The sequence below is a fragment of the Salminus brasiliensis genome, chromosome 22 (assembly GCF_030463535.1).
Source record: "Salminus brasiliensis chromosome 22, fSalBra1.hap2, whole genome shotgun sequence".
Classification (NCBI taxonomy): Eukaryota; Metazoa; Chordata; class Actinopteri; order Characiformes; family Bryconidae; genus Salminus; species Salminus brasiliensis.
The window spans coordinates 23,639,260-23,666,281 of record NC_132899.1 but is presented as its reverse complement, the minus strand read 5'-3'; the positions used below and the strand labels follow the sequence as shown (position 1 = coordinate 23,666,281).

The 27,022-nt window shown below is 41.8% G+C and overlaps 1 protein-coding gene across 1 annotated transcript in view; it reads right to left on the bottom strand.

Moving 5' to 3' along the window:
• Positions 1–27,022, bottom strand: part of grid2ipb (glutamate receptor, ionotropic, delta 2 (Grid2) interacting protein, b) — a 41,430-nt gene that overhangs the window by 5,899 nt on the left and 8,509 nt on the right. Inside the window, 16 exon segments of the mRNA XM_072668185.1 lie at positions 78–164; positions 301–456; positions 566–762; positions 2,152–2,229; positions 2,596–2,683; positions 4,019–4,522; positions 4,524–4,787; positions 4,974–5,284; positions 6,186–6,324; positions 6,432–6,514; positions 7,002–7,127; positions 8,481–8,632; positions 10,544–10,837; positions 13,886–13,955; positions 15,681–15,766; positions 20,202–20,465. Coding sequence (XP_072524286.1) covers positions 78–164; positions 301–456; positions 566–762; positions 2,152–2,229; positions 2,596–2,683; positions 4,019–4,522; positions 4,524–4,787; positions 4,974–5,284; positions 6,186–6,324; positions 6,432–6,514; positions 7,002–7,127; positions 8,481–8,632; positions 10,544–10,837; positions 13,886–13,955; positions 15,681–15,766; positions 20,202–20,465 — 2,899 coding nt within the window.

The following is a 27,022-nucleotide window of genomic DNA, read 5'->3' as shown; positions in this document are numbered from 1 at the left end:
CACACATGCATTTTAATAAACAAAAATATATATATATTGTCGCCATAAACCATGGCTTATATTCAGAATTACTGTACCTCAGTAAGAAAGTTGATTTTAAATCCTGTAGTTTTATTTGTCTTGGGCTGACCATTATTAAGATAATTCCCCATTGCTAAAACAAACTGAAACAAAACATTAAGATTACATTTAAATAGAACTTACATTTGTACATATAGTGTATGTATATGATTAAATCCCACATTTCTATCTGCCTGTTTTCTGTGTGTTTTGTTGTTCTGGCCTGTAGAAGAGCTTTACCTCCAGGATCTTTGCCAGTTTCTTGCTGTTTTTGAGCTCTAAGGAGGCTTTGTAAATGCACTCATAGCCAGCTCTCATTTCTTCAGTCTTCTCCTGTAGGGTGGTCTTAAAAAGGAGGCTCCGTAATCTGGTTTTGTACTCAGGCACTAACAACATCTGACAGAAACATATGAAACAGTAAATGACTATAAACAACTACAAGCCTTCCACATTTCCTGTCTTTCACAGAAAGTATGTGTGGTGGAGATTGCCCTATCTGCTGCACCTGAAGGACGAACTGGTCGGGTTCACTGAGCTTGGAAGGGTCTTGGTCATAGTGCTGGAACTGTTTGACCTCCTCATCATCAGGAGCGTAGAGCAGCAGCTGTTTAATGTGCGATGGTTCCAGGCGCTCCGTGGTCATGGTCATAAGGGCCTGCCGCAACTCTGCTGGAGACAGCTTCAGGTGGGCTATGAGGATGGCTGGGGAGAGCAGGGGGGATGTTGTAAGCACACTTACCATCAACCCACAAAGCACTGCTGTTGCAAGAGAACGCTCGAAAGCAATTTTTTTTTAGGAAGGAGAGAATTTTCTCTCCGTCAGTGGGTTGAATTACAGTCGAACTAGACATGTTTGGTGTCTGACATCTAGTGTCTAGTTTTGCACATTGGGCTATTAGGCTAATGTTGCTAACAATTTAATGAAAGCTTAATCTCAGTAGTTAGCATTGTGCAATTTGCATGCCATGTAATAATCTCAAAAAACACTTCCTTCTGTGGTTTCTGTTGGCAGCCCTGGTAGCTAAAGGACCCTACCAGACCCTCTGGATCAGCTTTGTCCCACTGTAAAAAGACGTAGCTGCCCTGTTTTCCCTTCCTTTCTGTTTTCTCTCTCTCTCTTTCCCATGTACTGAGATGCCCTTTTCCAACTATCCCAGTACTGCCAGACCTGGCTCCCCACTACCCTGCTGCCCGCTGCGATGCTGTCCTGCTCTGGATCGTCACACTGGTTCATTCTTTTTACCTGCATGGACTTTCCCATTTCACTCCCATTTTCTCCATTTATGGCTTGATGTCTCATTAGCCACACCTCTTAATTGACTAATGTTTTTTTATCAGTTTTTATTCTTGTTGTTCTGGTCTTTGTTCTGCTATCTGGTGTCGACCAGAGGAGGACATGTGTCCTTAATGTGGTTTAAAGCAAGCATGTGACAATATAGGCATGCAGTTTGCACAATGCTAACTGGTGGTGTGTAAACTGCCATTACTTGGTAACTACCATTAGTTAACTATGGCATTCTAAACAAGCCTTAGGTAAGGAGAAAACAGTGTAAATGAAATGACTGCCAAACTGCTGCATTACTATCTGAGAAAGTTTTTAAATTAATATATTAATACATAACAAATATAAAGGTTTATCAGTTTTTAATCTACACCTTCAAAATGAAGGCGCTTCAAATGGATCTTAGATAAAGAACCATGTTTGTGAAGGGACATGTGAGTGTGAAAAACATTCTTTAACCCTTCAAAAGGGTTTTTTTTTTTTACACACCCCCACATCTTTTATCAAAAATGGTTCTTTATGGAATCGAAAGGAGTTGGTTCCTCTATGGAATCACAAAGAGCCATTTGAAGCAATAGCAATTTCAGCCATGTAATGTACTACAAATCGGCTGCTGTCGCCGAGAGCTAGTGTATCTGTGACTAAGCCCTTCGAAAGCATACCTCTCTCCATCTCACACATCACTGACTTACATAAGACACTCGCATAAGAACAGTGCAAACCCACAGGTATTTTCTATTGATTTTCTGACTCAGTCTAGGGCACAACCCGGACGATTCCTCTGGGAAGGAACCCCAGTTCATACTCACAAGCGTTGTAGGCCTTTTTATGAGAGAGAATCTCGACCACGTCTTTCTTTTTAAAGCTCTCGGGCAGAAAGGTGGGCTCTGGAAGAGAGACTGACACATTTAATTACTATGTAAGGATCAGTTCTCCTGGCACCAGCAGTGGAGACAATAAATGGAGGCTCGAGAGAATAAAGAAAGATTCTGAGGTGCCAGTGAATGAGGGGAGGATGATGGGAACGGAGAGACTGAAAGGACTCCAATGAGTGATGGTATACTCATCATGAGCTGTAAAAGCACAAACACAGACAACCCATGAGACATGTGCTTCAAGTACAAGTGAGCAGGTTACAAAACAGGAAAACCACCGTCACAACATGTAACCAAACAAAGAGGATTTGTTAAATGATGATGGCAGGGCTACAACATGGATGCCAGTATCAGGACATTAATGGAGGCAGAACTTACTGGAGCTCCTTTGCGTGCCGAAGTGCAGCTCCAGATCGAGGTATTTCACCATGTCACTCAGTTTACCGTAATCAGGGTCATCTCCAAGCTGGAAACAGATTAGATCAATCAATTTCCGATCCTAATGATTCTAATGATCCGATCCTTGGTTATGTTTTGGTCATGTTATGACTGATATACTACTAATCAGAAGTCTGAAATAACAGTTTTCAGTAACACAAAACAGGACAGGAAAAAGAAAACATCTGGTCAAAGCTGCTGATGTTCCTAAAAGCAACAGACTGACAGCCTCAAAGTCCAGATGCGTTTGGGATAATTTGGATGACGAGAAGCAGAAAAGGCTCCAAAAGGTTTTAAGACTGAACTTGGAAGGTGCAGCTGAAACTGACAGAAAATGAGTCTCCTGATAACAATAGAAGGTGTAATAAGGGCAAATGGTGGGCTCACTAAATACAGTGTTTTTTTTAACAATATTTTGGACTCTTTGGAAGAGAGGTTTGGAACGTCTTGTTCACCTACTTATTTTCCTTTGGACTTTCAACTTCCTTCTGCAATGGGAATGTCTAAAATCTAATCTTGTGAGCAACAACTGCTAGGAACTGTTACTTAATGGATGGTTTGACTAGATATTTAGGAAATGAAAGGTGGTCTTTGACTGAAAGTGAAAGTAACATGGAGCTAATTTCCAAAAACGTCATATGATTTGTAGGATAAATCACACAAGATGTGTCCAAAATGATGCAGTGCAGTAGATTTGATTGAAAAAGCTGTATAGCACTGGACGTTGATTATGCTGAATGTCCCATTTCAAAGTTGGTGATCAGCCCTTGAAGCAGATACCTCAGACCTTACAACATAAAAATAGATAATTACAGTATATTTATAACCTAACAACTGAAGTTAGAACTTTGATGATTAGATTATAATATTTCAGTCTATATTGTATAGTTATATAAACACTTTTTCTTTTACATATATATTGATATTTTTCATAACTAAATTGTACAATGAGCTGTTGCCTCCTCCGACACACGCACAACCAGCCACCACTGCTGCCGAGCCAGGTACCCAGCTCTGAAGCATCGGCTAACAGACACCAGCGCCGGCCACCAGAACACTGATATGATGTAAGAAGAGTGAGCAAGCCACCTACCCACCAGCAGAGAACAAGGCCAATTGTGCTCTCTTAGGCTCCGGCTGCTGATGGCAGGCAGCATAACCCATGATTCTAACCTGCAAACCAGCGCCTTGGTCTGCTGGACCACTAGAGCCCGAAATGAGCTGTTGTTAATTCAAGCTCTTTACGAGTATCTAAAAGTATCAACCTGATTCAGGTATCCAGTACTGATAGGTCATCTCGTTACTGAACAATATTATTATAAAATGATTGATTTGAAAAGTAGCGTCTATCATACTAACTAACCTGGCCCCAGATTGTGCCCTCAGAATTCTCGACCTGTTCCCAGCGCAGTCTCTTCACACTCATGTGGTTGGTGTCGGAAGCTTGAAGGCTGGCTTTGGGAAGCGGTGGGGGGTCACAGGGTGGGGGCAGTGGTGGTGGCGGTGGTGGGGGTGGTATCTTGTTGGAGAAGGTGCTCTCATAGACCTTATGTGGAGGCTGGGGGGAGTGGCTCTGGGCTTTGGGCTGGATTGGTGAGCTTCTAAGGGCAGAGCTTGGCTGGCTCTGGTAGATGGACTGGGCCTGGTGCCTCAGTGGGGGGCGGGGTGATGTGCGTAATGGCTGTGGTGACGTGTGTGTCTTGGACTGCAGGATGGGATGGGCTTTGGGCTGGTGCAGCTGGTGGGTGGGCTGAACAGCCACAGGCTGAGGAGAAGGCTGTCTGGGCTGTGGGTGCTGGAACCTGGTCTCTTCACGGGTAGGCAGCACCTTGTGCAGGGTCGGCCGGCTGGACAAAAAAAAACGGGGGTGGCGGTGGGGGAGGGGCAATGATTGGGTGGTTCTGGAAGGCAGGGGGTGGCTGGGGCAGGTGCTGTGGGGTGAGGCAGATAGGAGAGGGTGGGTCTGTGAACTGGAGGGGTGGGGGTGGAGGCGGGGGGCTCTGGGGAGGAGGGGGGATGTGGTCAGATCCAGAAGAGTAGGTCACAGAGGTTGAGTCGTCGCTGCTGTGATCTTCACTGCTGGCGCTGCTCAGCTGACGAGACATGTTCTCCTGGTCATCCTGGAAACTCATCTGGCAAAAGGACAACAGATGGGTTGCAGATGAGTGACAGGTGATTGACAACTACCCAGGTCACCATTCTCATTTCACATCAAACCACTTATTGAAAGGGAGGAAACTCAAGCAACCCACATTTTATTTTTTAGCCTTTTTTAAGCTAAAAAAATAACTAAAATAACTTCACACACACTCACACACCTCCTCATAGTCATTCTCTCCTCCAAGAAAATCATCCACAATGGTGACGCGGTGGCCAAGCTGTTCGCTCAGAGCATCTAAGAACTTGTCTGTGTCTCGGCTGCGGGGAGGCCTGGAGAAGGTGAACAGCTTCCTGCGACGGGACAAGGGGCTTGGGGCTTCATCCAGTTGCTGAGGGGAGGCAGGGGGGCTGTCTAAGCTGACATAGGGGTTTGAGTCCACGCTTCCTGGAGAAGGAACAGTCTGCTGGTAAAGCTCAGGGCTGGGGAAGGGCTCCTTCCAGGACAGAGATAGGCCTGATTTGCGGTTTCCTGTGAGAAACAACATGCTGAACTATTGGAGGATGAAGAACATTGGAAAATCCTACAAATGAAAAGGAGGCAAAGGGGATAAAACCAGCTACACGTAATGACTTAAAACATTCTATGTCAAGCAAGCGCATATGAGTTTAATTATGGAAGTAAACTTACTGGCAGTTACCTTTGCTTGCAGTATAATGTGGTATCAGAGTCATAAGCCCTGTTCAATCTGATTAAGGTTTACCTAAGGAGGTTCTGTAATTTAATTAATTACTGAGAAGTCATTTCAATCCAATATGTGTCTGCTACCAAGTAAAGCCGGCAGGATACTTCAATCGACAAGAGAACAGAAGTGAGTAGGTAAGAAGAACTGTATCCCTACCCCCTCATTAGTATTGCGCTGTACAGGGAAAGACTTTTTAGTGGCAAAAAGCGTGCTGCGGTAGACGTGCAGGGTCACACAACGAACAAATGTTCAGAACTGTTGCACTGTGTACTTCCAGACATGTTAACTGCCTTCCTGTTGGTTGCACCAAAGCCCAATGAAGATTTTTTAAAAGGAGGGTGCAAACCAGCAAGTGTTTAAATGATATAGAACACTAGCAATCAGAGCTGGATGTGATGACGCAGTGACTGTAATAAAGGTCTATTGCAGTCAGGGGGAGGTCTCAGAAACAAAAAGTTGGTAATTAGGACCATTAGGATCAGAACTTTCAGATCATTCAGGCCAATATTCATACTGTCAGCTTAACAGAAAAGACGAATCAGCCAGTAGAAACCCATACAAGTTTCAGAACCTCTTCAGGTGAGCCTAATCTAGCTTGAGCAAGGCTATGATCGCCCTGTAGGTTACCTTATCAAACAACACCAATCTGTTTGATTGCAGAGACTCCAGATAGAATTACGAGTGTACCTGTGTGTGTGAAGGAGCGAGTGAGTGCATGGCTCTCAGCGTGGCCCATGCTCTCGGTCCCCGGTGTAGAGTGACTCTGTAGAGGCTTGCTGTTCTTCCCCGCATATGTGTTCTCCAACTCTGTGTACACTCCTGATATCTACAGGTTTTTTTTGGGGGGGTGTGATTAGATGACAAATGGCATGACTGAGTAAAAGCAATGGTGAAAGTGTAAGAGGTGCTACACAAGTGCTGAATGGTACCCACATGTTTCAAATCAGGGGACTCTGGGAAGGAGGTCCCGTCCCCACACTGCCTTTCTCCTGGAGTTGGAGGCTCTGTGAAAGTTCCTAAGGTGGAGAAAGAGCACTGTCCAGCACATGGCAGCCCAAAGCAAGCTGACAATCTTCCCCTTCTCCCCAAAAAAGCAAATCCTTGCTGTCATGACAAAACCTTGTATCTCCAGACTGGTGACTTAACAGGAGAAGCAAGTAATTTCCAAAAAAATAGAGCCCAACAAATTGGAGTTACGAGGTTACTGATACAACAGCAGCGATATATGATCATGAGGGACCCATCAATAGCTGACTGGAGCTCCTTTTGATGGTTAGGCTGGTGGACTTATAAACAGACAGAGCAACACAAGCCTACGGCAGAAGTGTTATCCAGCCATAAACAACCAATCCAACATGGCTTGCATGGTTGTTTAAGGCTCTATAAGAGTGAAGGAATGGTTCATGACGGGCTGAGCAGGTACCAAAAACAGGAATTACAGCTAATTTGAACCTCAGCATTAGTATTACTATTGAACAGTTGCCACCTAATGTATGAAATTACCCATTCCTAGATGAGTGCCGATGATGCAGTCATCTGAGCTTCGCTCTCTCATGCTGTTTCTGTGGGATGTCCCAGTCACCCTCATGGAGCTGCTCCGTCTGTGATTTTCTGGCCCTAGTTCAGGTTCTGCTACAAAAGCACACACATAGCAAATGAGTATTGAACACAAAAACAGCGATGTGAAATAAGCAGTCAAATGCTGCTTTTGTAAGGTTGACAGATTTATGCATAAAGAGAGCATCAATCAGCACTCCGTAGGTCCTTCTCTGGCCTTGATGGCTGCCTCACAATGCAATATAATAAAACGGTCTAGATGAATTGCAACACTGCCTCAAGTTGCCAATGTGTTTGAAATCTAGTGAGTGTGTTGCCATGACATCACGAACTTCTGAACTTCTTCACTCTTCAACCCACTCCATAACTTGGTGAGAGGTGTACATTGTGTTGCTGGCATATCAAGTAATTTTGTGTGGTTTTCCAGCAAAATAAGGATAGATTCATCCCTTTAAAGACACCCAAAACATACCAAGACATACGTGCTTGTGTGTGAGAAATTCTTTTCGGATATCAGTATAATAAAGGGTCTAAATCTCCAACCTTATATTCAACTTTATTTTTTACGGATTGATTCAATGCAAATCAAAATAGCCATAAAAAACACACTAAGAACATGAATGTGGCTAAAGGAACTTTTACAAAGTCCCAATTTAATCTGTTTTGGACTCCTTGCCACAGGATTGAACTAGGTGAAGGAGTTCTTTGGTCTGAAACTTTTTGTCCACCAGACTGTCTGAAACGTCTGAATGCCTGAAGGTCCCATTACTGCAGGTGTTGCTGCACAGTAGAACAGTGCACTATCACTCCAGAGTCTGCTAAACCTTCCTGAATATCTTTTGCAGTCAAACAGGGATTTTGATTTTCCTTCCTAGCAATCCTACGAGCAGTTCTCTCTGCACTATGAACTGAGAAAGCTGCTACCTGTGTCTTCTTAAAGCCTTCGCCTGCTTTGTGGGCATCAATTATTTTAATTATCAGAGTTCTAGGCAGCTGCTCAGATGATCCCATAATTGCAGATGGATTGAGGAGTCTGAGTATTTATAAAGCTTTGAAATTTTCATCACCTAGCTTTTCCTAATGATTTCATAACAAGTCATAGCCCTAACAAGCTGATTAAGGTCTCTGAACTTGGTAAACATTATCTGAGAGCTCGAATCCATTGGTGTGCTTAAACTTTAGCATGGTGCTCCTTTCCTTTTTCATTCTTAGATTGTACAACACAAAAATAACTCACTAATCTTACAGAAAATGTTACAAAGAAGGTTTCATCTTTATGCCTCTTAGAAGTTTATCTCAAAAGTAAAATACTGACCATGGGTGCCCAGACCTTTGCATGCCACCGCATTCACACCTAATAACGAGCATTCGCCTAAACCCACACATACCGATTTCTGAACGGAAATGAGGCAGAAATCTGCACACCTGCTCCCTTGAAGCCCAGGAACCGGGAGATCTTGCTCTTGCAGCGCTCCTGCTCCTCATAAGTCAGAAGCTGGTAGATGAACTCCCAGATCAGCTGCTTGGCCGGGGTGTCCAGCACAGGAAACACATCCACAATGAGTGTGTCCACATTCCTGCGAGTCAGACAGGTGGGGAAGGCATTTCAGAGAAATTATTTGAGGGCACTCTATGTACACACTCCCACTGTAGCTGAGCTATTCTAAGAAATCCAAAAGAACCCACGCAGATTGATCCATATTGTCGCTGCGCATCTATTTGTGCCCGGAGCTGAAGCTATTTTTGAACGTTTTTGCACATTGCCTTCACAGCCGTGAAGCTAAAGACACGTTTCAGACCGAGGGAAACGCTTTGCATTGAGATGTGTGCTGAAGGCATGGTTAGTCTTAGTGAGTGTTAATTAGCTCTGCTTTCAGCATTTAATAACTGGTGTATATAGCTACTGTATGAAAAATCCTTAATTAGCGTTTCAGAAAGGTGCAAAAATGTGAGTTGTTTATAACTGTCAAAGGCCTGGATCACAAAAAATACTGAATACACTTAGTTGTTTCTGAGCTGTCAGTTATTTTCAGAGTAGTCAGTCCTATTTATTAACAAAACTATTACAATATTAACAAAGGCACATAAAGACAATCTTGATACAGCGAACCTAACCTAATAGGTAATACCACTGGCTGATATCATTTAGTTTAATTAAAAACAGTATTTTATTGACTAACAAAAAAAAGATAGTTTAGGCAATGAACTCTATGGTTTGATCTAGCTGATCAAATATCACCACTGTCAGAGCCCTGATATGTCCAGAGGATCGCTAGTTTGAAATCTGGTCATGCTGGTATCCATCGGCAGCTAAGGCCCCAGGAGAGCACAATTGGCCTTGCTCTCTCCAGAGTGGGTAGATGGCACTTTCTCCCCACTTCACTCCAGTGCCTGCTGGCCGATGCGTCAGAGCCGGGTACACAGCACTTTCCTGTGAGCGCGTTGCTTTGGCGGCAGTTCAGAAAAAGAGCCTGGATGCACATGTGTCAGGGGAGGCGTGTGTTGGTCTTCATCCTTTCAGTATCAGGGGCATTGCATGTGATGGTGGAGAATATGTATGAGTTGGGTAATTGGTGACCCAAATTGTGGAGAAAATGGGTAAAAGCAGAAATTAAAAAATTGCAACTTTACAGGATAAGGAAAAAACTTACTTGACTTTCAATGGAAGTTTGTATAAGCTAAGCTAATACAAACTCATTTTAAAGCATTTCTATTGGTTTATTTGTCATGAAATTTAGATTTAAAAAATTATGTTAGGAACAACTGCTGATTCGAATTATGTCAAAAAGTAAAAAGCATAAAAAAATTCATATGTACTATTTTCTCTTTATCAGATTGTTGTAAAAATATTATAAGATGATTTTTATAAGATAGATATTTTTACTTATTTTATCTTAGTCTTTAAAATAATTAGATATGAAAAATACATTATTCACCAATAGAAAACTAGAAGTACCAGAAATTAAATAACTACTAAGTACTAAATTCTAACAACAGGCTAAATTTAGAAACAGGTTAAATTATATTTCATTATTTTCTTTACATTAAATTTAATATAATGCCATTTTTTTTTGCAGTATAGCTTTTATTTGCTCTCTTCACATAATTTATTTTTCTATATTTCCCTAAAGAAAAATTATTTCCATTATTTTCCATGTTGTGATTTTAACCATGATGGTGTTTGTGTTTATATATTTTGCTGTAATAAATAGAAGCAAGCAGCTGCATTCACTGTAAACCCTGGAAAAGGACTCAAACATTAACATCAGTCTTCAGATTAGAGCTCTCTCTCCATTACAGCCGACGCCACTGATAAACCCATAGAACATTATTAACAGCCAAACAATGTATCGGCCGGACCCCGCAGATGTATATCCCTGTAGCCATATTCTTAAAATACCAGAGTGGAAGCAGTGTGTCTGTATGTGTGCAGCATTGCGTCAGGTGATACATGGGAACAGACAGCAGGAGAGCATGACTGCAGTAACCTGTGCTGGAAGAAGGTCTCCAGGGCTTTGCAGATGGTGTATCTCTCCTGCAGGGTGAGGAGGTGCTCGAGCTGCTGGCTGAAGGTGCGTCCATGCACACGGATGCTGGGGGGCAGGATCTCTGCGACCCACTGCAGGGAGCTCAGAGCGGGCGAGCGCGAGCGGGGCATTGGGGGGGTCTCCTCTGGCTCAGAATCCGATGAAGGGTACACTGCCGGACCCTCCTCTACGACCAGGGTTGGATTGGCGCCACTGCCTTGCAACATGGACACCACTTTCTCATGGGAGCAGTTCCTGAACATACACCAAGACATACAACATGACATTAGCAAATGATATCAAGCCTGTCTGCTGCCAAAAAACATTTTTTCATGTTTTTTCATAAATGTTTTTCTGTAATTCTGTTCAATTTGACTCTTCTCATGGGTTTTACATCCCTGCTCCTGCATGAGTGCCAATTCTGTCACTTTGCTGTTGTCATGGCCACAAAGCTAAAGATGGTGCCATCAGACTATTAGCATTGTTGACACAAGTTAACTCTGATCTGAAAATTACAGGCACAAACAGTTGGTGCTGGAAGCAAAGATGGGGCACAACTGAGCACATCCCACTGAAAATAATAGGCGCTAATGCTAAAGGTGCTGTGCTACTTTAATGGCTCCATCTGATCACCATGGATACCAGAAAACCTGAGCTTATTGGGCTTTCAGTGATTTCTTTGATTCTGTTCGTTTTCTCAGGCTGAATGAGTGACAACATACATTTATTATGGAAAATAAACAAGAATTTGGTGCACACCTTTCAATTTTTAAAAAATATTAAATTAGTGATACTGAAAGTTCCACTGTCATTCAACTTGCCAAGGCCAAGATCTCTTTACTTCCTGTTAGTGATCATGACTGATTACAGCTGGTGGCTTTTCAGCCGGTAGAACATTGTTCTAACTGTTAAGCGTGGTGGTGGTAGCATCATGCTCTGGGGCTCTGCGTTTTGCTGCCAGTAGAACTGGTACATTGCACATTGAACTGGATGGAATAATGAAGAAGGAGGACTTCCTCAGAATTATTTAGCATTAAAGCAACCACCAGCTAGACGGTTGAAACGTGGACATAATTGGGTGTTTCAGCACTCCAAGGTTGTTGTGGAGTGGATAAAGCAGGGTAACATTTCACTTCCTGTGCTTAAAAGTCAGGCCTGTGCCAAAAAAACAACTAACCTAATTGAATTCCACCAATTCAGTGCCAGGGTGAGCGGTCAAATATCCAGTCAAATAACCAGAATTCTGCCAGAAGCTTGTTGATGGCAACCGAAAGCATCTGGTCAAGGTGTAACTCGCTAAGGGAGATACCATGACATTCTGTCTAGTCATATTTCTATGATGAGTGTAACTTCCAAAGACAACTTTAGTTCAGAATTTGCATTATAGAATTTGTGTTATTTACTATTTCCTGTATTTTAAATGGTCGTACACAGAATTCAGCAGCTGCCTACTGGCTTCTGTTAGAAGTACTCAGCTCCATTCAGAGCCTACATTACTGCCTGAGAAAATCAACAGATCGGGGTGCAAAAAGATGTAAAGTCCAAGTCCGGGTTAAACTTCAAGATGTAACTGTTTATTTTCTGCATAGCCATCAGTGCACCACCCCTCCTTCCTGTTGCATAAAGCAAAGTAGCTCAGTATGAATTACTAAATGTTTACTCTCTAGGCCATTACTTCCCAAAGCCACCCAGCGCACAGCAGGCTGCCTAATTTAAATCTCTGTGGAAGTGTTATGGAAAACATGTGACAACCTTTAGTAACCTGTAGTAGGAAAACCTCATACAGTATGCCATACAGTATGCTCTGAAGATGTACTGAAGAAAGACAATGTATTATTGATTTAAAACACAGGCTCAGAATCAAACCTCATTGATTCCAGCTCTGAGATACTGCATACATTATTTCTGCTCCCACTGGTTGTTGCTCATACTTTCCAATCAGACTATTCTGCCCAGTCAAACAATAACTGTGAAGAGCACACCCTTGACACATTTGCTGTTTCCACGGGCAGCAGCGGAGTGTGTCAGAGTCTCATGAAATTTGTACTCTGTCACTGAAATATTCATTTTCTATGCACAGAACTATCACCCCAGCACTGACAGCAGCTCATTATCAGGCTTGGTCACCAGGCCACTGACTGGATGAGACTGAAACCACACACGGTAGTCAGACTTCAGCCTAAAACACATTTTATTTGATTGATTTATTTAAATACTGAAAGTTTTCAACATTATGTGAGCAGACCACACTAAATCATTTTATCTCTAAAGTGGCAACTATACAGGAGAAGGGAAAAAACCCTCTTTGCTTTCAATAAAAGCCAATGCAAAATATTTTTGGAGCCATTTCTATTTGTCCATTCCTCATGAAATTCAGATTCACATCATGTCAAAATGACCATAAATGAAGATACAAGGTTTTTGTATGACAGCAAAGATATCATACTACCGAACTGAAGAAAATACACCATGGCTGAGAAGCTTAAGTAGTTCCCACCTCCAGGCAGTTGCTAGGCTGTTGCTATGTGTATCACTATGGTGTAATCTATGGTTTTTCCTATGTGGTTGCTATGGCATCTATCTATCTATCTATCTGTCTGTCTTTATTTTTTGTCCGACTGTCTATCTATATTTCTGTCTGTCTGACTGACTGTCTGTCTGTCTTACTGTCTGTCTGACTATCTTTCTTTTCTGTCTGACTGTCTGTCTATACTTCTGTTTTTCTGTCTTTCTATCTATCTATTTTCTGTCTGTCTTTGTCTGTTTATCAATCTATCTGTCTGTCTGTCTTTCTTTTCTGTCTGACTGTCTGTATACTTCTGTCTGTCTGTCTTTCTATCTATCTATATTTATGTCTGTCTGACTATCTATCTATTTGTCTGTCTTTCTTTTCTGTCTGACTGTCTGTATACTTCTGTCTGTCTGTCTTTCTATCTATCTATTTTTCTGTCTGTCTGTTTATCTATCTGTCTGTCTGTCGGTGTGTCCATCTTTCTTTCGTTTACGTCTGATTGTCTATTTTTCTGTCTGTCTATCTATTTTTCTGTCTGTCTTTCTTTTTTGTCTGTCTGTCTATTTTTCTGTCTGTGTGTCTGTCTATTTTTCTGTCTGTGTCTGTGTGCATATTAATGCATATATGCTTTGTTTTAACAGTTAACCAACATAATCCCAGCTGTGATGTTATCCATGATAACATACAACCTTGAGTGTTCCACTGCTTACCTACTCGTGCTCTCTGCTGAAGTAGCGTCTCGCTGCAGCTCAAAACAAAAGAGACTAGAGGGAACACACTGAAGAGCTCACCTCATATCCAGGCCATTGAGAAACAGAATGCGATCTCCTGGTTTAAGACCACACTCCTCCGCAGGGCTATCTGGAGTGGGAAAGGATATAATGAGTAAAGCATCTATTCTGGCACAAACAGCGCACAGCATGCTGTCAGATATACACACAGTTAACCTGCTGCACCGGCCAGCGCACACATTACGGCTACAGTTCTAACAGAATTCAGAGGTCATTATCTTGCCTAATGCTGCTTTTTAGCCCTAGGTGAGCTGAATTAGTAATCTAAAAGCTGAGCAAACATTAAACTGTCTCATAGGGGTGGGCAATAAGACAAAAATATGACCACAATTAGTATATATTTATGATATTTAGAGAAAATAAATGAACCAGTAGTACCACATTTTAAAAATAAATACATTAGCCTGCTACAACAAAGCTAACGATCATAACTGGATCAGGCATAAAAAGCCAATACCCGATCTATTAGAAAAGCCTGGATCGGCTACACCAATCTCATGCCCAAATATCTCTCAACCTGCTTTTTTTAGTAAATAGACAAATAGACATGATTTTGACTTGAGAAAAATAAGCTTCTCTACAGAGCTGAATGCTGATGCAGCCATTTTGAGTAACCATAGTTGTTACACAACTGCCTTGTAATGCAGAGGATCCCGCATTAGAGACATTAAAAATGAGGAGGCCAGCCAAATGGTTGAAATATCAATGGGAGTTCTCTTAACATTGGCGTCTGTTTACCGATAAAGTTCCGCCCTTGAGGCAATCAGCTCGGTGGTTATGCAACAAGTGGTGGACACCCCTCTCTCAATGCGGAGATCTGCTGAAGCGCATTATCCAGAATAAGCCGAATACCAAATCATACCAAACTCTCAAACTACTCATGAGGTTTTTGTAAGACTTCATTGGTGATTTAGTACCGGTAATTTGACCTGCAGTTTCCAGTAATTTGCTCTCTCCCTATTCATAGAGACAGAAGCATGGTCTCATATGACTGGAAATAACTGCCCAGCGGCGTTGCAAAAATGGCTGGGGAGTTAACAGACTTGCCTAAGGACACACCGCATTTGTTGGGTTTGGCAGACTTTTGTTTACCACAGGAAAAGATAGAGGAAAATCTCATTAATTTCTCACACTGTCAATATATTGTCTATTGTCCCATGCTGTGTACCACCAATAGTAAAATATGACCCCCTTTCTAGTGTCATCTTTTCATAATCCCGTGAAGCCATTTACAAACAAATGAAGACAGCCAGTCTAGTGACCAAAAAAATCTTTCATCACGATACTGGACGCCTACCATATTTCCATAAGCAGCCCCACATGGCCCGGCTGAGTCAGTGCTAACTAGCCTCTGCCCAGGCCTGAAGTGGGCGAATATCGTCATACACACACTCACACACTTACCTCCCCCTCTCCAGCCCCACACAGACAATCGTCCACACTTCCATACACAATGTACCCAACACTGGCCATAGCAACACCACGATCCACTCCATCCTCTTTCACTATTGTTTCCAGATCCTCTAGGCTTTGGCCAGGATGGCTCACGTTTGAGAGTTAATAACATCACAGTGTGTTCATGAAAATACTGCCGACTGATTTTGTGTAGCTGGAAATAAACTTACACTTGGCTGACTTACATTATTTATGCCACAGATGGGCTAAAAAAACAAAATAATTTATTGATTTTATATTGAGCTTAATCCTGCCCAACTATTTACACACATCTGTGTGTTTACTTAATGTCTACAGCTGTCTGGCTCAAACCTCTGTAAGAACATAAGACTGTACATACCTGGAATGACAGAATCAACCCACACAGGGGCATGGCCTCTGAGAGTGAACCCAAAGCTCTTTTTGCCTCTGTACACACGGATGATCCTACAAGGAGAATAGATAAGCACTCATCAGCAGGACAAACATGGTGAAGATTCAATTTTCTCCCCAGTTTAGTTTCCTTCCACTAGCTAGAACTCCCCTATTACATGATGCAATGCTAGCACTGCTGGGAAGGTGAAAATAATAAAGCTCAACTGCAGGTTACTAAGCTTCTGTTGATGCAATGTCCTTGGACAGCTGAACACGCTTGGAGGAGAACACTATCTGACAGTTCTGTTACATCAGCTAACAGACACCCTAACCGGCTACAATCACACTGAGTGAAAGAACGCTGAAGTATGACCCCTGGTGTGATGTTGGTCAGCACAGGTCTCTGTTAGCTGTTGTATCAGAACTGAGGAGCTGTGTATATTTATTCATTTGCTATGGTTAGTTGAGACCGTTTTCAGATAATAAGCAAAACTGTGATCATTTTGTTTACTGATATTGTAACAAGACATTTTCATACCAAGGCTTGTTGCAGAGGTCATCTTCTTACCAGTCCTGAGGAGCTGTATTACGTAATGTCATGTTTAAGAATATAATGCTAAAATAAGATGTGTTTTACTGAACTTAGAGGATCTACTGGTCTATGAATTGTTTTGCTAAAATGTAATCTGATCTGTAAAATTCTGTCAATGAACTTCAAGGTAAAGGTCTGTGTGTGGCGTACGATGTAAGGATGTATGTGGAATGGATGTATGAAAATATATACGCACCTCCAAACGCAGTTACTATAAGGCAAACTGATTTGCAGTGGGATGCTCATATATATTTCCATTCAGATCTTGAGAAAATGATGAAGAGTGGACTCTAAACGCACAGATTCATTTACGGGTCGCTGCTTTCGCACCACGCAAAGCAATGAACAGAACGAAATGCATAGAAGGCATTGATCAAGCTCTGCAGCCCATTTAAGAGCAGATGATTCGTCTGCTTCTCACTGAGAACGTTTGACATTTCACAACATCAAAGAGCGTGCTGCTCAGTTGCTGTGGCAACTCCTCGAGAACACATCGGAGACGTTGAGTAAACAGCGAAGGGAAAAAAGCAGCACACTTGCCGAATACCCCCCTATAGTTTATGTAAGGCGGGCTACTCCAGCCAAATGTAGATTTATGGATTAGAATAGGGGGTGGAAGGCGATCAATGGGACGTGACATACACAGCAGACTCCAGTATGGAGATTACATAAGCAGCGAAGAACGGACACGGGAGCTCCTGAAGAGAACATTGCATAGAGAGCAAGCCTGAGATTGTCATGAGATCTTTTGTCTAAAATATGATGTAATACACACTTCTTGTAACAACAGTGGAACCCTTTTTGTCACTAGAACCACCCTTTTCTAAAGATGTTCTCAATCATAGAGGAGAACACTTTACTAAAGGGTTATATGACATCTACCTACTTAGCAAAAAGGATGTGTTGACAACGTGGTTTGCGTGGGGGGGGAGAGTCTGTTTGAGTTGTCATTGTTCTATATAGAACTGTTAGATTTACTAAGGGACAGTGTGTACATACGGTAAGCCTTCCATGACGACTAACACATACCTACATAAATATTTATCCATATAGAAGTATTCCAAATAATATCAGTTGCCATACAGGCTACATTTTAATGTTATGACAACTGACATTTGTTGGAATCAGCCTTCATAACTCTCTATAGAGGTTATGTCTGATCTATACAGCTATATGAAGGAAAACTGTATCTACATGTACAGTGACATGCAAAATGTGGTCAACCATAGTGACAATTTCTGTGACGTTACTCTGAATAGGAAAAGATGATCTGATATCCAATAGGTTAAGGGACGTTTCTTAAATATTTTAAGCAAAATTACCTATTTATTTCCATTGTTAAACACCCTTTCTAGCCAGCCAACAGTCTTTGCATTCTTGTTAAGAAGGTTTTTCATTCGTCCTTGCAAAGGGCTTCTAGTTCTGTGAGACATCAGATTTTACAGATTTTTTGAGATTGGAGGACTGTGAGGGCCAAGGCTTACTCCTCATTTTTTGAGATATATTTAGGATCATTATCCTACGGTCATCTTCATCTTTTTTACTCAAAGACTGACATTTCCTTCCAGAATGTGCTGGTATTTAAGTGAATTCAATCTTCCCTACTACCAGTGTAATGTTGCCTGTGCCACTGGCTGCAACACAAACCCAAATCATGATCAACTCACTGCCAACAGCCTAATAGTTTAACAGTTAGAGAGGTGTTCTTTCCATGAAATTCTGCTATGATATTCTTTTAACTTTTAAAAATGCATCAGACTTGTTTTGGTGTTCCTTCTGACTCTGAAGTTTGTGGTGAGGATGCAGGAATGGTTTTCTTTTCATGGCTCCTCTGTTCAGGTCATCGCCATCTACCCACCCTAGAGAAAGCAAGGCCACTTGTGCTCTCTTGAGACCCCGGCTGCCGATTTTGCATGCCACTGTATATCAGGATCTTGACTCTGAACCAAATATGACTTCATCTGGGGTATGTCTGTGTTTTATTCCCAGTAAAGGCCTAAAGTGATTTTATTTTGTCCAAAAACAACGAATATGTGCTTTCAAAAATCTATAAAAATGGAATCACTAGGACGTAATTACGGATAATGGACTCTGATAACACTGAATGACATTAAGCTATGCAACCTGGAGGTCAGTTATTCACACAGTATACAAACAGCAATTACAGGTGCCCCTCTTATTACAGAAGATTCTGCTGCGCTACAGCTCTGGCCGAGGCGTCGTTTAGCAGCTTCGTGGGCAGCATGTGATGTTTTGTAGAGTGGAGGGGTAATCTGTAATCTCCGCTTTAATTCCATGAGCTGTCACTTGCTATTTTATGAAGCTCTAAGATGATTATGTATGCTGTGCGGTAATACGCTCAGTGGGATGGCCCAACAGAGGTGAGCGCCACACGGAACATGATGTGGATCTGTTTTAGACACATTTATATGTGTGTGTGTCTCTGTGTGTGTGTGTGTGTGTGTGTGTATGTGTGTAAACAGTCCTGCTAATACTGAGCAACTGTAAAGCACTACTCTGAGGCTCATTCTAGATAGTGTGAAGTACTGAAACAGACATATGTCAACAGTGCTTCTCCCACCCACACACATGCACACCCACCTACTCATGACGCACATCCAATGTTCTACAGACTGTGAGGCAACAACATAGATGTTTTCATGGGAGAAGAACAGATTGCAGACCTTTAGCAGTATATGGTTTCATGCGCACTGAGCATTTTTTCAGTGCTGGTCCATTTCAGCAGAACAATGTGCAAGTACAGCACGACCTGCTCAGCACCACACATGGATTACTTATTCATAATTTATGTTCTTCAAGGTAATGTCTTAACTGTTATAACTCCTACCTACTGGGTATATGTATATCTCAGTATATATACACATCAGTAAGTAGGAGTTCTAAAGGATGCATATAGTACAGTATATACTGTAGGTATACATAGACTGCATATCTTACATTAGACTATTATGTACACAGTACACATTCACATATTTGGATGTATAATGATACTGGAATCCTATCATCAGTTAAAAAACAGGTTTGATTTTTGATGGTGTATTTATTGTTCTGCAGGAGAGCAGAATGGTTAGTGGAAGCTGGACCACTGTGTTCCTCTCTATTTGTCAATTTAAGTATTTGCCTCAGGATCGGCACTGGGAGATATGTACATGGTATGTATATATAAGTAATGTTTCTGTAAAGGTTAGTGTAAGTATGTGTGCATTATGTCCAAGAAAGTATCTCCAAAATTGGCAGCTTCACAAGAGAACGTTCCTACCTTTCAATGTATATTAAAAGATTATTAATAAAGGTAAAGCAATTTTGGACTACTGGTAAGTTCCAGGTATATATGTAAATATGTAGGTACATATCTTTATGTGAGGTACAGTGAGCGTATATATGTAAGGTATTTGGCAAATTGTGCATGTATATGTGTATTTATGTTCATGTATTAGATTAAGTTAGCTCTTTAAGCATGCGTGATATATTGTACATCATAATATTGATTTTGTAATTATGAGATCTCATAATTCTATGCAAATGAGCGCTCTAACTGTTCTGTGAGCACCCTGACCAATTAAGGACATTCCAGATGAAGGTTTCTGTAGGTGTTTTGATGAATCGAGCTACTCATTAAATCCAGAAAAAGTCAATTAGTTTGGTTAAAGCAGTGCAGACCAATTAACCATGCCTCATTTACCCAGCTCACATAATATACTGCAAGACATGTCAATGTGGAATTACCCAAATCACACAATATACTGCAAGACATGTCAATGTGGTAATATGGGGCAATTTACTTGCAATATTTTTATAATGTCATCTAGTTCTTACTACGAATGTGTGTATACACACACACACACACACACACATATACGGTATATATTAAGCATTTGATATATGGATATATACCTCTGGTTGGGTCCAGTAGGAGGGATGCTGGGGATGCCGGAGGTGCTCTTCCTCTGCCCGCGTTCCTGGTCCTCCCCGCAATCCCGGGGGACAGAACTGGCCCGTTTGGAGCTCTGCGCCCGCTCATGGTGGTCCTGGCTACGGCTGCGGCGCAGGCGTCCCTGGCCCGGGTCGTTCAGGCTCCTGCTCCGGCACATGCGGTTGATGAGGCTCTGGGAGATGGCCTCGTCAAAGCGCTGCCGGTGCTTCTTGGGGATGAAGATCCTGGCAAACATGGTAAGAGAAAGGCAGCAAAGAGGGAAACAGAGTGAATCAGCTGAAGAGAGCCATGAAGTTCAGCTTTGGGATCAGTTTCAGCTCGTCACTCTCCAAATCCGAAGGCTTCAGATCGCAACAGGTAGGAGAGAAGGAAACGCACAGATGTACAGAGAATCCTTTCCCTTCGATTAAGAAATCGGTGATACACAACAGTACAGAGTGTCCTTCAGAAACACGGCTGATGGCTGAGGCAACTGGTACAGGAAAAAGAGGAGAGAGATTCTCTGTATAACGACGTGAAAAATTCCAACGAGCACCAGCCTCTGTGTCTGCTGTCTTCTACTACAGCTATCACTGCAGAAGCTCCCAGTACAGATGCCAGCATAGAGCAATCGCAAAGGTGTGGGAGTATCTCTCTCACTTGCTCACGCTCTCCCTCTCTCTCTCTCTCTCTCTCTCTCTCTCTCTCTCTCTCTCACTCTCCCTCTCATGCTCTTTCTTTCTCCTCTTTATTCATATCTCAGTGGGAAGTGAGCCATATCTCAGAACCAACAGCTTCTTTAAAATTCCAAATTTCACTACTCCACATATTCTTATACATATCTACCATCTATAACCCATTGTAATCTTTCATCTATAGAATCTTACATAACACATCTACTAATCTATTGATATTTCTAGCATTATTATTATTGTATACGCAACATTAAGGAGCTTTACGCTGTGCAATATAAGGTCTTCAACTATAAACAATAGTGGAGCCCTTTTTGCAGCTATACAGAGGGATTTTTAAAAATGTTTCACATGGAACCGACTACCCTTTAACCAGGCAAACAACCATTAATCTGTCATGGTTCTATACAGAATTACCACTTTCATTTAAAAACCCTTTAAGAACCTGTTTTAGGTGTCTCTTTAAAACCCATGTTGGTGCTATACAGAACCCACTCTACTTCATAGAGAACAGCACTTATGTGCACACATATTTCCAACGAAATATGTTGAGAAATAAGGCAATTAATGAAAAAAGCCTGTTTCCAACTGTTAAGCAGGTTTATGTCTCTACCATGCTTTAGGGTTGTGTGGCAGCCAGTGATAGTGTTAGGTGGTATAACGGTAATACCGTACACCATAATACTATGAGACGGTCCAAGAGAAAAAAATGTGGAGCTGGGCAATATGACAATGCTTTTCTAAGCATATTGAATAACACTGATATACAGTGTAATTAGTGTTGTTTAACTGGACAAAGTGCAGCATATTTCTGAATGATCACTGTACTGTGTATGGGGGAGAATTTGAATAGTAGTTTTTGAGAATATGTCACTACTGATGTATTTTGTCTGCGATCATGTCTATTGTGATAAATATTGTGTATCATAAAAATGTGTTAAATATCGTGATATCATATTTTTACCATATCGCCCAGCCCTAATACCGCCCAACCCTGATTCTCTTTCCAAAAAGTCCCACTGCAGACACTGTAAACGAAGGCTGAAGAAGTGTTAATGGACTGCAATTAGTCCTAGCATGACCAACGTACTCCGTCTATAACTGCGATGGAACAACTTCCTGGGAGTAAAACAAATACAGACACGCTATTATGTGCTGAAGGCTGCTGTCACGATCCCAAGCTGCCTCCAGGTGCCCATTACATATGCCGGGTTGAGCTGAGTGACTTAAATGAGAGGTGCCCAGAGTCCTCATGCAATAATGGCAAGAGCTTTGTAAAAAAAAAAGCACAGTGAGAGATGATGAAGAGTTTAAAGCGCCTAGCGCAAACAGCACGCTACACTCACCCAGCATTCCTCCACAATCTATTATCAGCCTTTTGAATCACTCAATGAGTCATTCAATCACAGGCCTTTCACAAGAAATACTGTATTATAGCAAAACATGGATGAGTATAAAAAATTGCCAAAAGCTGTTTCACAGCAAATAGAAAGATGTTTATCAACATCAGTATGATATTAATTTTACACATATTTGTATTTTCATTAAATATGTGTTACTGGAAACATCCTGCCCTGATATCCTGGTAGTAGAGGCAGGAATATTCATCATATAGTCAACAAATCTACTTCTGATATTTAAAAGATAGCGCAAAGTTAAACTGATGGATACCATTAGACAGTAGCTAAGGAGGCAGGATGCAAATTCAGCCCAAGACAGAGATCCCACACCTAAGAAGAGAAGAGTGGTTAGATCCCTACTAGTAATTTGTACTATTGCGTTCCAATTGTGTATTACACACTATTACCATAAGGTATTTCTACGTCTTCCCCAGACAAATAAATGTTTAAGGTGGTAGTAACTTCAGGCCCCTGCAGATGGCATTGCGCAAGGATTGCTTCTAGAAGTCACCGCCAATCTCTGAAAGAGTAGTACGCAACAGGAATTTCCTGTAGACTGGGATTTCGGCCACTGCTGGTAGACCCGCATAACCATATGCTTCCATACACCGGCAAATTCAGCTACTTCCTTCACACTGTGCCCTTAGGCTACACCCAAATGCCAGCACTCCTTTTTGCCAATCATTAACAAATAGCAATTGGACTGCACCCACAGTTACCAGCATGCAAAAATGCAGGACCAAAGCTGTGTTCGAATCTCCTACATGTGAAAATCTGGATCACTATACAGAGCCCTACTATAGGGAACAGAATTCCACAAGGTGGTGAATGATTTTAGACACCTTGTTATATGTGTGAGCTCACTGCTGTGCAACAAAGCAAATCAAAACACTGACACTTAGCCCAGGGAGGGCAGTCACGAGGACAAGGCGGGGCCACACATTACACACTCAGAGAGAAAAGAGTTCATAGAAACGTGTTTTCCAAGCTCATGTTCATCAGATAAGAGCTGGCAATCACACTGCAGTTAATGAGCTGCACTGAATGATCAGACAGTAATTCCAAACTTTCTCGATCCAACAACTTCAGTACACAACTCCAGACACAAGTAATGTAACCAGTTAAGACAAGCTTTACAGAAAAGAGCAAGTCTTATTTTCATAGGGAGGAAACAGAAAGAATATGATGAGCAACAGAACTGAAACCCAGAACTGGACAACAGTTACAATAGTGACTCTCATTGATGTATCCAGTCTATGTAAGTTCTGAATAAGATCAGGTATGTAAAATACAGGGATGTACGGATATGGGAATTGTGGGCTGTACACAGTATTATTCATGTACAGGTTGATGTGGATACATATGAAAATGTAGATATTGGGACTAAATTCACCTGGATTATCAATACAGTGAAAGAGAATTTTTATGTCTGTAGGATTACACATACAACGAATTACAGCAGTCAAACAGTGGCTAGGCGTTCTGCTCTAATTAATATCAGTTTTTGAAATATCGTTCAAATCTATTTTTAGTTTTTATTCTGTTTGGTACAAAGATACAATAAAATATTGACGTATTCACCACCTCTAGTATGATGCTATGAAATGGTCACAAGAAAAAAAACATGGGTAATTTTTAATAATCTTATCCTTTAAATGCATTCCCCCTTGACCACTCTAGCCCACCTGGCAGCCCCTCAGAGCTCAAGCTATGTTCACCCAGCAGCCGACCCATGCTCACCCAGCAGACGACCCATGTCTACTTGGTAGCCCATCCATGCCCTCCCATGCCATCCCAGCATCTCACCAGTCAACTCACCTATTTCTATCCAGCAGTCGACCCATGCCTCCTTGGCAGCCCATCCATGCCCACCAAGCAACTCTGACAACCCATACCTACCCATGCCCACCTGGCAACCCACTCATGCCCCCCCGGCCCCCCGCACATGCCCACCCAGCAGTCCACCCATGCCCACCTAGCACCCTCTGGAGAGGAAGGAATGAAAGAGGGTTTTTGTGAAGAACACACACATACACATATTCCTATGCATAAATATAACCCCTACTGTTGGACTCCTACAGGTCCAACAGCGTGATACCAACATACAGTACATTTGGGTAACACAGAGAAACACAACTCCACAAACTCCATCCATTGTGCTGTCCACAAAACAGCAGCTCCTTAGAATCTAGCTTTAAGCAGTGGGTTCAGCCGCAGACTCCAACATTCTGGTTCTGATTCAGTCGTTATTCTGAAAGTCATAATGAACCAAAAGTTACTCACCCCAAGCAACTCATCTCTCTCTTCTAGGCTGCCATTAATTCTGAATCAAATGACAAGAAAAACGCAGCAGCTGTGTGTATATACATACGTATTACAGCACATGTACTGCTCAATTATAGCTCAGCACAGCAGCAGGCAATCAAACAGTCTCTGTGCTACCAGAAGCCATCAGCAGCAAACTGTCAAGAGAGCACAGCTAGTCCATAGTGACCTGTGGAAGCTTAGAGCTGCATAATGAGGAGAAAATCCAAGAGATTTACAAAGCGCATGAGAGAGAGAGAGAGAGAGAGAGAGAGAGAGAGAGAGAGAGAGAGAGAGAGAGAGAAGAGAGAGAGAGAGAGAAAGAGAGACTGTGCGTACGTGTGAAAGAGGCTGAAAGCGAGGACATGAGAGAGGATCCCTGCCTTGTTAGAAATAACAAAGGTTAATCAAGGCTTAAGAACGAATTGAATGGTTATTGTGTTTTAAATGGATTTAAAGAGATGAAATGATGTTCATTGATAGACTCATCTGGATGCTGTCAGACTGTGTTCAATACACTTAAAAGAGCAGTAAAATTGGCTAATTAGGGGCTTGATACCTTGATATTTTGGTAAATTGTAGTGCAATTAATGCTAGTACTTCTAATTAGCTGTTATCCACCATCTACAGCCCATTTAAAGGCTCAGACAGGAGCTGTTGCAGCTGGACGGGAAGGTGTTTTGCTGCTATAGCGAGGGAGACTTTCTAAAACAGCAAAGTAATCCTCTATTAAAGTAACTATGCACTTTAATTGTAAAGTAATCCCATGGCAGTGTTTGAGAAAGCCCTGATTGCCACTACAAGGGAGAAAACTGTAAGCTTTTAAAGCTACATTACAGCTGCTCTCCAGAAATCCATATTCCCTTTATGCATAAAAAACAGTGTAGACTTTAATAAATATCAGATCACAGCAGGCGCATATGATGAAAACGTTTGATGGAACCGGCAGTAACCGTACAGTAAAATTTAAACTGTGCTCATGTGTTTTTTTCTTCATGAGCGTGTTCCAGTCAATTTGGTAGAGAACTGTTTTGATGTAGAAGAGCGGTGCCGAGCTTCACAGTGTTCCTACCCTCTACCCTTGTATCTCCATTACTGATGTCTCTCATTTTTTGACATAATGTGGATCTGATAGCTGATTTACATTATGTCAAAATTCCAGTGATTGGACCAATAAAAATCCTCAAAAATGTATTGACTTCCATTGAAGGTTTAGAAACAAGACATGCTACTTTCTCACCATTTTAGTTGGTTTAGACATTTAACATTATTTAAAATCCCCCGCTGCTCTTTACATTGTGGTATGTGGCTCTGAGTGGCTCAGCCATCTATTCCACTGCCACTACAGCCCAGGGGTCACAAGTTCGAACCCTGGGCAATCGATGACAGCCCAATTGGCCTTTCCAGGTGGGTAGATGGTGCTCTCACCCCTCATCAGTCTTAAGCAATGTTGGCCAGCATCAGCGGCAGGTCGAAAAGAAGCGGCGGCTGGCTTTGCATGTATAGGGCATGTGCTGGTCCTCCCTAGTGTCGAGAGCATTAACAGTGCTAGGGGGAAGCTACGAACAGGTGGGTTGATTGTCAGGACCACACTGGGAGAAATAAGGGTAAAAATCAATTAATAAATTTGATATATATAAAAAAAGCACAGACAACCACACTGGCTTAAGGACCCACTGGGTGCTTAAATGGTTCAAAAATTTTGCATTGCTGAAAAACCTTTCAAAAATGGTTCCATAGAGCAGCAAAAAGGGTCCCAAATCAAAGACTCCTTTTTGCTGAGAGTGTGGTGTTCTCCTTAGTTCAAACCCCCATGATGTTTGGATCATATAAACATATTATAAACATATTAATGTATCAAGACAGATGACGATCTTCATTGTTTGAAGCTTTGCTAACTATATCTAGATGTACAGCGTAGTTCTTATAGCGACTATAAGAGATATACAACCTGACTGTTGTATATCTGACTCTAAAGTACAGAAGGTTCAGAAATGCAGTCAATTTTCACACTTTCATAGCAAACTTAGAGTGAGCAATTAATCACAATTACCTAAAGCAGAAAAATCTCATGCTCTGTACGAGCTATTTTTAAGTCGTTCTAACACCTCAGTGCCTCTGTGACTAGCTGATGCTGTCTGGGCCCGCAATGAGGAGCAGAGCCAAACACCACTTTCCATCATCATCTAAAAGAGAGTATTGGTATTGAGGGCTGGGTAGGATCCCAGTAGGCCATCACGAATCTGTATTATACTCAGAGAGGCTTAAAACGCTGACCTAGATATTGTTCAGTAGGTGAGAAATAGGAAGAGAAATCAAACTGAAGTCTCATAGTGTACCTAGTCCCTTTTTTTTACTACTCCACATATTATACATTGGTTTGCATAACTCAATCCCTGTTTCCTA